This window comes from Medicago truncatula, chromosome 3 (assembly GCF_003473485.1).
Source record: "Medicago truncatula cultivar Jemalong A17 chromosome 3, MtrunA17r5.0-ANR, whole genome shotgun sequence".
NCBI lineage: Eukaryota > Viridiplantae > Streptophyta > Magnoliopsida > Fabales > Fabaceae > Medicago > Medicago truncatula.
Window position 1 is genome coordinate 8,007,289 of NC_053044.1, and position 13,220 is coordinate 8,020,508.

The window sequence follows — 13,220 nt, forward strand, 5'->3', positions numbered from 1 at the left end:
TTCACTACATAGCAAAACTATTCACTCATTCTCTACACTTAAAACCATCTTACGAAATCCTACCCACAATCATGCATCCAGGAGAGTTTTTTCGTACAAGTATATTTGATGGACATGTTGATAGGACAAACATATGTGTTGTATTGAGGATGACCATGTTGTTACGGATAATGTTATCTTCAAACGTCGTTTTTAAAGTTTCAAACCATGCTCAAATCAACCGTCTCTTCCGTTGTAATATACCTAGACAAAAAACTCAACTTAAGACGTGATTGTGGGTATGATTTTGTATGATGGTTTTAAGTGTAGAGGATGAGTGAGGGGCTTTGTTGTGTTGTAAATGAGCGAACTATGATATTTGTTTATATTGAATTGAATTTGAATGAAATAACGTAATTTGTAATCGCAATCAGATTGATTGATAGAGATTTGAATAAGAAATTATCGCAATCCATAATTAGAATATAATTATTATTATTATTTTTTAAATAATAATCAATTGATTGATATCTTTATAAGATAGTAATTAATCAAAATTTTGTACCCAAAAAATTAATTAAAATATAAATTCATTTTTGTTTTTTTAATATAAAAATGAAGAAAAGTGAAGGAAGGGGAGAAATCGGTTCCCACTTCTCACTTGATTATAGAAAAAAAAAAAAAAAAAAAAGAAGAAGAAGAGGGAATGGGTATGTTGTCCCATCAAATAAAAGGATGGTGGTGTGTAAGACTAGCAACGTACCAAACCAACTCAAAAATAACTCGATAATTGATTTGAAAATTGATTCGTTGAACTTGGTTCACGAACCAAATGAGTCGAACTTGAGTTGAAAATTAAACTCGTTAATTAAATGGGTTGAACTTGAATTAGGTATGGTTCATGAACTAGGTGTGTCTTTTAACAAAGTTATAACTAAAAAGTAAAAATCACACCTTGAGGTGTGGGTTGCTAAAAGACACTTTCATGGATGGCTTCTAGCAAAACCTATATATATATATATATATATATATATATATATATATATATATATATATATATACACGCGCGCGCAATACATGATCTATTCAATATAAAGCCTATAAGACCATGTCCAATGGTGGTGTTGAAAGCCACATTCAACATGTTGAAGCCTTCCAATGGTGAGTTGAAGTTGGATGGAAAATGATGTGAAGGAAAGAGGTGATGAAAGCATTCAACTGTTGAATTCTGAAAAGTGCCTGACCGGGACGCCATGCGTCAGTTTTTTATTGGCCAAAACAGGCGTGTGTGGCACACGCGCCGACAAGGGAGAGTGAGGCAAGCAGGACGCGGAGAGAGTAGAGGGGACATGATAGTGCTGGACACGTGTTATTCTCTGATTGGGTGTTTGGATTTTTATCAACTTAATAATTTAAACTCAATTATTTATTGCAAATTATTTTTATTTTTATTTTTTTTCTCTATAAATAGAGACTTGGTTTATTTGATTTGGACACTAAAAAAAATCAAGTTTGTCACTATCTTAATCTTATTATTATCCTTCTATTTATTTTTCTTTTGAAGTTTTAAATTTCTTTTTAGTGAAATGGATCCCGATAAATTATTTGAATAAATTTTATTTTTACAAAAAACTTAAAAATAATTTATTAAGTGTTTTTTTATTTTAATTTAATTATAATCGATAATTGTAATTTTATGTTTTTTTTTTAGGGGGTGTAATTTTATGTAATTATAAAAACAAAAATATAAAATTAAATAAGAATATGAAATAAAACGTGGTGGGGTTGATTGTTGAATGATAAACCATTAAAGAATGTATTTGTTGAATGAGTGTTGAATAAGAGAGAGAAAATGATCTGAAGTGTTGGAAATTGAAAAAGCGGGTGTTGAAAGAAAAAACCATTGTAGATGGTCTAATGATGATATACGGACTGCTACGCTACAGTGGTAAATATACAAAGATCAATATATATATATATGTATATATATGGGGTTTGCTAGAATACACCCACTAGTTTTTATGTGGGGGTGTTTTAGCAAAGCTACACCTTAAGGTGTATTTAACCACTTTTTAGTTATTCACTTGCTAAAATATTCTTTCTAAAAAATAAGTGGGTGTATTCTAACAAATGCCTATAGGATTTGCTAGAATACACCCACTTGCTTTTTCTAGAAGGTGTGTTATAGCAACATACACCTTAAGGTGTATTTATTAACTTTTTAGTTATAACTTGTTAAAATACTCCCACATAAAAATTAGTGGGTGTGTTCTAGCAAATCCCTATATATATATATATATATATATATATATATATATATATTTTTATTTTTTTATTTTTTTTTGACACAGTTTTTTTTTTTTTTTAAGAATGCCATTCGAGCAAATAAGTTGAACCTAACGAGTCAAACCGAGCTGTTCGTGAATTTTAAACAAGTCAAACTTGAGTTAAAAAAAAGATTCGTTTCGAACTCGAGTCGAGTTTCGAGCCGAACGAATTTTTATCGAGTCTAGCTCAGATAAGTTCGGTTCGACTCGACTCATTTTCAACCCTAGTGGTGTGATACTTCATTCAAAAAGGATATTATTTTGGTATTTATGAATTTTTATGATGGAACAGTAAAAAAATTACCGCAAAAATACAAATTGTTTTCCGAACATTATTTTTTTTAACAAATAACTGTAATAGAGGGGCTCTTTTTTTTTACGAAAAATGGCATGCACTTTCATATAAATTTGCAACTTCTTCTGAGAGGATTCAGCCTTTTCCTTTGAAAAATAAACAAGAAAAATAAATAAATAATAGGCTAACATGTAATAGCCATGAAGTTTTCAACATTTTGTATTCCGCAATGAAGAATGTTCAACACTTTATACTCCAGCATGTATGATAACTACTTTGATGAATGAAATAAGTTAAGTTTGTTTATGTAAAAAAAAATCAACACTATATAGCGATGTCTAATCTCTATCAGATAACCAAGAAATACAGTGATCAGCAGAGACCCAAGACAAAATACCGATAAGCACGGAATACAGAGGAGGGGAAAACAAATGAATAATCTCAGCTTTTGCTGCACCAAAGATCATTTTTCCTTCCGAATTCCAATGGTAAGATCCTGAATTATAGAGGAAAAAGCATGAATCAAAGAGTGAATGACTGCTACCCTGGAAAAGCTCAGTAAATTTCAAACCTGAAAATCCTCCGGTTCAAGAGGTCAAATAAACCATACAACAGACACATACGACGGCAAGGACCATTTGATGGTATTTTAAAATAACAACATTTATCTTGAAAACTTATAACGGAAATGCAAAAAACAAAAAATAAAATAACAAAAAAAAAGGAGGAAGGAAGGGGAAATAGCAAAAGGATGAACAATTTTTTTTTTCCCACTTTTGCTAGCAAAAACATATGGTTTATCATCTCATGACAAGGACACAAAATCATAAATCATGTATTTATTCAAGGTTAAGGTACACAAAATGAAAATCTGACTTACGGAATTTCACTCATCGTCACTGTCAGACATAATTGTCATTCGGCGATGGGTTGTTGGTTTCTTCGGAGGAGGAGAGCCTTCATCAGAATCAAACCCCTTCTTTTTGGCCTTCCTTTTTAAATTCTTACTCTTTTGCTTCAGACCCTGCAAGTAAACATGAAATAGTATTTAAACCATAACAATGTTAATACATTAGTGCATTCCGTAGGTGGCAACCTAACAAATATGTAAAGAAGAAAGAAAAAGATTAACAGAACAAAAAAACAAGGATGGTGTTAGGAGTAGGATACCAATAGACAAAAGTATCACTGAAACAAAGTTCAATAAGGAACTCGGTAGCAAAACCCAAATGAACAAAATGGAAATGTTAAGAGCAATATTCAGGCATCAAATAGAGTCAAACTCTGCCTAGAGCCCATGGCTGAAAGATGGTCAATCGTCACTGTCGTCAGTCTACCAATTCACTTTAAAGGACAAAGTAATCTCACAATAGATAAATATATCAACACAGCAGTTAATAATAGGTATTGGGTGATGCTAACAAATCATGGATGTGATAATATATCAACCGTTGTTTTTCTCATCAACGGTTGAGAGATGTCTTTCCTCTTAGAAAATAAGAAAAAAAAATATCTTGATACCATCACTAGCTATATCTCATAGGACCGGTTTCTCATCATACTCTCTTAAAATTATTAAACATTATTGACCCAACTCAAACCAACCCAATAATAATTAGGTTGGTTCTGGTTAATTGCCCATTTTTTTAAATCCAAAGCAGTAATCAAATGTTAATGGTTTGGATCTAAATTTTCCCTAACTGAAACCAACGCAACCCATGGTCCCCCTACTTCCGAAGTTCCCGACATGAATCAAGGCACATAAGGATCCAAATATCTGTGCAAAATATTTGGCTTCCACCTTAACTGACAAGAAGACAGCAAGTCCTATGCAAAATATTGCACGCACTTGAGCACTCACGATAATCACCAGTGTTTCACCGCCGGAGATTAAAAAATAGCCAATTAAACAAAGATAAAATTGGTTGTTGTGAACCACAATAAATGGTAAAGGTGCACTGAAAGAAAGTAAACTGGAAATAATTAAAAAAATTCTATGAACTCCATAGTTGAAAATAAATATTTTTTTTAAAAATTCAATACCTCATCTTCGTCCTCATCCGAAGCATCATTTTCTTGTTCTATTTGCTCGTCTTCTTCCTCATCCTCATATTCTGCCTCAGAATCATCATCCCTCATACGAGATCGAGGCCTTTCTTCCTCCTCGTCGTCTTCAGTTTCATATTCTGACTCATCTCTCTCATCATCTGGGTAACCCACTTGGTGCCGGGAGGATTTTGCTGGTGGGAGGAACGATGACTTACGAGGGATGCTCTTTGGTCCCTGTGACTAGAATTCCATAAAATAACCTTCATTAATGTTAACGCATAATCAACAAAATGTACAATTCCTAGAGACAAAATAATAATACCTTCTTAGCATTCATAATCCGTTTCTCTGCTCGGACTTCTGCTTCAAAATCCTCCTCATAGTGACGCTGTGTTCGACGAGAGTCATAATAATCTGCTTCCTCGTCCTGAAGAAAGGGAGCATTGATAAAAATGGAACTGACACAATTTAAGTAGGCAGACACGCCTAGAAAATATTGCAGCAAATATATAACATCTAAAAGACAATAGTGTCTCTAGGAAACAATCCCTAAATTTATACCTCATCCAAAGCATCCTCTAAAAACCCAGGAGAAAGTTGACGCCTCCTCTCAGTTGGAGTATATTTCCGATTCACCTTTTCGCGCTTACGGGTAAGAAGTACGTTGGCCCTGATAGTCTGACTTTCAGCCTGAAAATGATAGGGAAATTGGATTATTGTATTTGAGACATAATATAAGTATGTGACTGATTTGTATGATTGATTATACCTTTTCCTTTTCTTCTTTTTCCCTCTCAGGATCAATGTCTGTAACACAGTTTTTAATCTTAACAGCCTTCCTTTGCCTTGAGTCAACAATTGCAGTTAACAACCGATGAGAATTCGACGACAAGGAAGAGGGCATAAATTTCATTTTCCTCGATAGCTGTCCTTGTGATTGCAGAATTCCCTGTAAACAAGTGCACATAGTCCATTGAGGAAAACTAGTAAATCATCAAGCATGCCATGAGAATAATGAAATTCACCTTTCCATGTCTAAGGAAAAGATGTGCTTGATCATGCTGGGCATCCTGCTCAGATACGTCAAGAACTTCATTCCCAATCAATAACTGAATGCTTCCATCAGACCACCTTACAAAGCGAGCATTGCTTTCAACCTGATCATGAACAAGATTTTTTACTAAAAAATAAGTGATGTCGCGCAACTGAAATTATCCTGCCCTTAAAAGGTTGAAAAACATTCAACAATAAACAAGAACCCATAACTCATTTTGCCAATACTCTTACTCATAAACAGTAATGCAAAAGAATACATATTGCACATTCAATGTGTAAATTCTCTGCACCATATCAACAGTAATACATAATTACATATTAAATGCCATTTCATAATTAGGCTATTTCACACTATAAGTCAAACCATTAACAAAGATCTAAATTTTTATTTTTTTGAAAGAAAACAAAGATGTAAAATTAAATGCACTATCTTTAAATATGATTCATGAGAGGACATTATAACATTGCCTGATTCATTCATTGACCAAGCCTAACAGGAAAAGGTTTAAGTTGTTGTCTATAACTACAAGTCCAACACCGGTAGAAAAGACCCAATGGTAGACAAAACCATTAGTAAAAGGGAGAAGAATACTAAAAAAACTATAGACCAAACCATTAAGAAAGATTTGGAATTAAATAGTTTAAATGTAGACATGGTCCATGATCGAGCATAGTGGCATCCAACCCCACCTAGTGGTCAAAAGCTTAATGGGATTTTGTGGATTCTTGTTACAACTAAGAGTGCAAAGGTTGCCACTTACCATGGATGTAAAAGAAGGAAAGTAAAAACGTGAGATCATAGTAGCATGCAAAACAAACTAAAGTATACAATTACTTACAGATGTTGTGCCATCAGGATTTGTGACTTTCCTCCAACGTACAATATTGTTCTCCAAGCGTATGCGCTTCTTGTTTCCAAATTCATCAGTTACAAAAGTATCTTCTTCTTCATATGTTTTAGGATCAAATGGTTTTGGATCAACTCCCATGATATTGGAAACTTTAAACACGTTCATCTGCCACACAAATGAGAGGCGATTATAGGAATGCATATCATATTATAAATGTGTTCTATTTGTAGTTAGGTTCCAATAGAGTGATACCATATGTCAAAATCTATTCAACATAACGTATTTATCGTAATTCAAACTTGTTAAATTCTCATCATTTAGGTCACTTTGACCAACCATAACATCAGAAATTTCTCAAAAAAACTTCCCTTAAAGATAAGTTGGTGTTCCTTTAAACATTTCAAAATTCAGACATTTACTAATGCAAATGCCAACTTTTAACTAACAAAAAATGTTCAAGTATGCAAAAGAAGACTAGAAACTAAATGTATTAACAATCCCCATTTTAACAATAACATATATAGAACATAGGTCTCCAACACAAGGCAGACCTTTCCTGGAAGAGCTGGTGGTGGACGTAGTGGTATCTCTAACTCCAACGGTGGCCCAAGTGGCTTATCTTTAGTTTTCATCTCAATGTTTTCCTCCTCTGATTCATACTGATGCTCTTCATCAGCAAGTATATCCTCGGGTCTCAAGCTCTTTTCATAACTCCCTTCCTCCTCCACAGGATATCTCTACAACAGGAAATCAATTAAATGATTAGTTCTTAAAATTTGAACAATTAACAGATAAATGAAATATATGTCACTATACACTAACTAACACTCACATTTGAATCTTGTTCAATGTCCTGCTGAGCTGCATACCCCATATCCTCCTCTTCATCATCAAAATCACCAAATACATCACGAATTTCCGGGGCAGAATCCAAATCATGAGTGTGATCTTTGTCATCTCTGGGTGACCCACTATTTTTTTTTCCAAAAAAAAAAAAACAGTTTCTGAGTCTCAATGTTGTGCAACATATAAAAAATTGTGCAAGCTGAATCTTGGGTCATCAGTCATTTTCTATGGTCTATTCTGTCCTCTAATTTAAGATAACTTTTTAAAACACGCATATCAATCAACACAGAAAGTATAAAACAGAACAGCACAGCCAACACATCCTATAAATCATGATTGGACGTAGATATATTCGTTGCAAATCGTATAATGCCGAAATCAATTGCAGTGATAAAATCTTGTCTATTCATGAGAGTATTAACTTAACTCAGCGGAAAATAGGTAGATAATAATATAAATCCCCAAGGGGGCAAAAAAATGAGGAAGCAAAATGACATTAACGTAATAAATACACATGTTATATTTTCTGCATCTCCACATTATATTAATGTCATCAGATTTATGTAGATTGAAATCATTTTAAAAACTTATAGGGACAAAAGCTATGCAATTAATATTTGCGCCATTGCCGGGTGGATTGGCACTTAGACATAACGCGAGTCCTTGTTGAGGGGGGTTTATGAGAACCGACTCTGACAGCCGAGGAACGCGACCAATCAGCAGAATTGTGGGCGCTGGGGCGAAATTTGCATGTTTTTCTCATGGAATAATAGAATCGCCTACTTCTGGTGATGTTGAGCTGCTGGGCCTGTACACAGCTACTCTCTGCATCTGCAGGTCTTCGCAGCCTTGAAGCTCCTCTCTGCTTTCGTCTGTGTTTTGCGCGAGTTTCTGCCTCTTTCTCTCATTCTCTAAGTGTTCAATCTCTATTGTTGTTGTGTGCAAGTAATTTTTTTCCTGATGGTGAGAAGATGCAACATATGGAGATGAAAACAGCAATTAGGGTTAGAGAGCTCACTGAAAATGAATATTGGGCACTTGGGCCCAAACCAGTTCAGTGTTGTTTTTTAATAATAAGAGAGAAATGATTGTATTTGATAAAGCAACAACAATAATAATTAAAAGGTCTAAGAAAGGAATTGGGCCATCTGGGCTTATGAAAGTATTATTTCTTGACCTGAACCCGTTGGCCCAGTTTCATTTCCAACTACACTGATCCACAAGATTGACGACAAAGGACAGAGGACGAAAGTAGGTCTCAAAAGGCATGCATATTTGCATCAACAGCTAAAACAATTGAGTTGAACCATCAGTTAGAGAACAATATCTTCGTGCAAGAGCATAAAAATCAATAAGGACTACACCTGAGGACTCTTTAGTTCTACAAGGAAATCGTGAAAATTTAGTTAGATGTCTAAAAGATCACATTAACCACAAAACCAATATTCCAAGTGTGGGTTTGACTACGAGTTGCAACTCGCAAAAAGGTTCAACAGGCATTGAAGTAGATAACACAAATTTTCAGTCTCACGCTTTATGTCTACGTGTCAATTCAATTATTTTTGTGTTTTATTTCTATCATTGAATTTCAAATCCGACAAGCTTCAGGTTAAGAGAATTAGAGTAATATCTATATCCATGTCTTTTGAGACATACTTTCGTCCTCTGTCCTTTGTCGTCAATCTCGTGTATTGGTGTGGTTAAAAAATGAAACTGAGCCAGCGTGTTCAGGTCAAGAAATAATACTTTGTAATAATTTGCCAATGATCTAGCCCAGACGGCCCAATTCCTTTCTTAGACCTTTTAATTATTATTATTACTTTTTCAAAAACAGACATATTACTCAAGAAAATCATGCAAATTACACCCTGGCGCCTACAATTCTGTTGATTGACCGCGATCCTCGGCTATCAGAGTCGGTTATGATAAACACCCCGCAACAAGGACTCTCTTTATGTCTAAGTGTCAATCCACCCGGCAACGGCGCAAGTATTAACTGCATAGCTTTTGTCCCTAGAAGTTTTTAATATGATTTCAATCTAGATAGATCTGATGACATTAATATAATGTGCAGATGCAGAAAATATAACATGTGTATTTATTATGTTAATGTCACTTTGCTACCTCCTTTTTTTGCCCCTTGGGGATTCATATTATCTACCTATTTTCTCCTGAGCTAAGTTAATGCTCTCATGATGAATAAGATTTTATCACTGCAATTTTACAATGAAATTATATGAATTTGGTCTTAAATCAAAAGCAAAACATTTTCAAATACCACTTTACACTGCACATACACTAAGAACAACAAATCTACACAAGTAATAAAACCCAGTTCAATTAACAGCCACATAGTGTGCCGCTTCTCCTGCAATTTCATTGTAAAAATTTGGCGTCAACAATGATTAGTGCGGGTTATCTCAAATCAATACCATAACAACATAGGTGTACTAAACGGGTAGTTTCCATATGTTTATTTCCATACAGAAAGAAAGAAAGAAAACATCAAAAAGTTTACATCAAAATATTTTTTTATTTTTTTTAAAGACATCAAAATACATGTTAGGAAGTAAACTTAATCCAAACAGCACCAACCCAACAAAATATTTCATCCAATAGCAATAAAAAATTTCACCATAAAATAAACAAAGAGTGCCAAAAAACACAACAATGTGGTTAATTAATTAATTAATCGAAAACAAAAACTACCTTATGCTTCTTCTAGCTGCTGCATCAACTTCCTGTTCATCATCATCAGATCCACTTTCAACGACATCCCTACGCTTACTGGTAACGACACGCTGATTGTAATCGTCTTTGGCATCACTATCAGTATCCTCCCCCCTACCTTCACTCTCTTCTTCCACTCTCTGATCACCAACCTCCCTCTCACCTTCACTCTCTGCTTCTTCTTCAACCTCTCCTTGCCCTTCCACTTCTCCTTCACCCTCTTCACCATCTTGCCCTACCCCTCCCTCTCCTTCATCCTGCAATACCAAAAATTCACCATTTAAAATTTTCAATACGATCTTCCAAATGCATAAACAAACGAATATGTATGATATACAGATCAATTGGAAATTTCACGCAGAAGCTAGCTAGGGTATAGAAAAAAAGATTGAAATTATGCAGAATTGAATTGAATGATAAACTTACAGAATTGAGTTGAGGATTGGATTCATGTTCGGATTCGAGTTCATCTTCTTCCTCCTCAGATTGATCTCCGAAGAGATTCTGCATCATCTGATGCCGTTTCTCCTCTCCCCCCATTTTTCTACGTTGTCTCTGTTTGGGTGGGAAAAGTGAAGAAAAGGGTTTTTCGTAGCACCGTTTTGAGCGTTTGTTGTGTTTGTGTTTGTTCCTCTTCTCAAAGACAAAAAAAACTACTTGTATTTATATAATCACACACTTCTCATTAAAAATTAAATTATAAATATTTTTTTAGTTTCTATGTGCAAGAGATATCTCTTTTTATCACATTGTCACATCGCATTAATCAATGTTTATATCAATGGTGATTTCGCATAAATTTGTTTTTTATGATTGGTTATTTTGCATGGATTTCGTGCTCAGTACGGAAGTGTGTTGGTTTATGTGGGTTTTCACAAATACTCCGTGATACACACGGAAGTGGGTTACTTTCTCTGTTTTATTTTCACAAGGATAAAATTTAGAAACACGTCGTGCAAGTAACATGAAATGAAGTAGTTGATGATATAAATTACTTGCCGGTTATCGGGAGGATTCAAACTCACGATACTCAAAGTTCATAATGGGATTGGCAAACGAAGACTTGTACCATTTTACTATGTCAAAAGATTGGTTAAAGAGTTATACTTGAGCATTTGAGTTTTTCTTGTTTTTCCCTGAAACTTCCCCAATGTGTATACTCGTTTTCACCATGGGTGACGTTACTTTCAACAATCAGCTGAAAAACCATCAAAATTGATGACCAGATGTCTAATTGATAAGAAGTTATTACAAATTGATTCCACATAGTGATCCATTATTGTTGTCAACGCAATTATTTGTCTCGAGCGCCATTATTGTTGGGTGAATATTAAAAGTGAAAGTAAATGTATGGCCTCGAGTTTTTTTAGAGTTTGTAACGTAAACCATCTCACTATTCGAGCGCCATTATTGTTGGGTGAATATTTAAAGTGAAAGTAAATGTATGGCCTCGAGTTTTTTTAGAGTTTGTAACGTAAACCATGTCACTATTCGATCTAATTAATTGGGTTCTTCTCCCCCCCCCCCCCCCCCCTATGGATTGGCCAACGAAGAGGTTTTACATCATTTGGTGGCAAATATCTTCTCTCTTTTTTTGTATGTGGATAGGGTTTCCAAATACAAAATTAAGGGGATGTGTGAGACAATTTAAATTTATGAATATCTTCTCTTTTGATGTATTCCCTTAATAAGATTTCCGCCGTCCTGGTGTGTTTTTGTAGAAAGGAAATGAAGGAGATGTGTGAGATAATTTAAATTTGAGTTATTTTGTTCAATTATTTGGAAGGGGTGGAAATGGATGAGATAAAATATATTTTTAGCTCCCTCCAAAAAGTGGATAAATTTGGAGGGTAGAAACGAAAATTCATAAAAAATTTAAGTTGAAATCGATTTTGAACCATCCCAAAGTTCACACAGACTATTTAAATGCAACATAATCTGGTCTTAAGTCTTGCTCTGATAAAGACACATTCAAACACCAAAACCCTAGCCTCTTGATGGCTTCCTCCGTCAATCAACCAAATTTCATCATTCTACACCGTTCTTCGTCGTTTCTCATACAATTTCAGTGATTTAAAACATCTTTTTGCAAGAGCAATCATTTTCTACCGTACGAATTCTTTGTTGTGTAAATTTCACCGATTGGTGAATTTATTCCTTTCCAATTTGTTGTTCTCATCATATGATATTGGTATTCTCGTTATATTGATGTTTAATCTCAAATTCCAAGAATTTTACACATCAAATCTTAGGAAATCATAACAATCAACCGAGCATTTTCTTGTTTTGTTGAGTTCAACATTAAGCTAAGGTAATAATGAGAATAAGTTTAATTTTATAAGTATTGTATATTGTGGGGTGAATGAGAATTGTCTAAGGTCCCAAAAATACACTTGGGCTTACCACATACAACTTAGCCCTATTGAATAACCAGATAACCTAAAAGCGTGTGAATTATAATGGAAATAATTAAAATTTGATGTTAGAAACCTATAGATTTGATGTGAAATTAATAATGTTGAGGTTGCCGCATACATGAAGCATATATGGATTATGTGGTATTTAATATTTATTATGTTGTTTCCCTCAACAACAGCAAAAAAAATTATTATGTTGTTAAAAATGTATGTTCATGTGAAAGTATTAGACAACGTGAATTACTTGATTTTATGTCATTGGGTTGAAGTAAATTTGATGTATGAGTAATGGGAGCAAGTAATTCAACCTTGAGTCCCTCATAATTCCAGAATACACATGAATGTGTTAAAAAAATTCCATTATAACAAATGTAACATTGATTTCTATCTTGTTGGCATCAATTCCCAACATTTTTAATAGTTATTTAAGTATTGCAGACATTGATGTTTGTATGCTTGGCCTTGATTGCCAACCATTTACAAAACTTTCGAAGTGCAATGGGCATCAATGCACATGTGGTTGGCACCAATTTACAACAACCATTAGACCATTTTTTAACTTTCAACATGTCCTTTGGAATTTCAATTCTTTTATATTATAAAGGAGTTGTGATGTGTTAGAATGACTTGGGACCTCTTGAATGAAACTATGTTTCCTTCTTGATTTTAT

General features: G+C 34.1%; 1 protein-coding gene across 1 annotated transcript; it reads right to left on the reverse strand.

Moving 5' to 3' along the window:
* Positions 1-2,793: 2,793 nt before the first annotated feature.
* LOC25488701 (protein LEO1 homolog) lies at positions 2,794-10,782 on the reverse strand. Its single transcript, XM_013603638.3, has 12 exons — positions 10,560-10,782; positions 10,113-10,390; positions 7,390-7,528; positions 7,109-7,294; positions 6,546-6,722; positions 5,676-5,807; positions 5,420-5,599; positions 5,212-5,340; positions 4,973-5,077; positions 4,645-4,890; positions 3,482-3,625; positions 2,794-3,097 (listed from the first exon to the last, which is right to left on the reverse strand). Exons 1-11 carry the CDS (start codon positions 10,671-10,673, stop codon positions 3,488-3,490), a joined length of 1,824 nt encoding a protein of 607 aa, XP_013459092.2. The 5' UTR covers positions 10,674-10,782; the 3' UTR covers positions 2,794-3,097; positions 3,482-3,487.
* Between the last annotated feature and the right edge of the window lie 2,438 nt (positions 10,783-13,220).

What these genes read in the sequence shown, in the direction of transcription:
- LOC25488701 (XM_013603638.3), bottom strand. Translation starts at nt 10,673, where the DNA reads ATGGGGGGAGAGGAGAAACGGCATCAGATGATGCAGAATCTCTTCGGA. An exon ending in ACATTGAACAAGATTCAAAT is followed by an intron (nt 7,295 to 7,389) that starts GTGAGTGTTAGT and finishes TTCCTGTTGTAG; the next exon opens with AGATATCCTGTGGAGGAGGA. An exon ending in TTTTCCTTAGACATGGAAAG is followed by an intron (nt 5,600 to 5,675) that starts GTGAATTTCATT and finishes ACTTGTTTACAG; the next exon opens with GGAATTCTGCAATCACAAGG.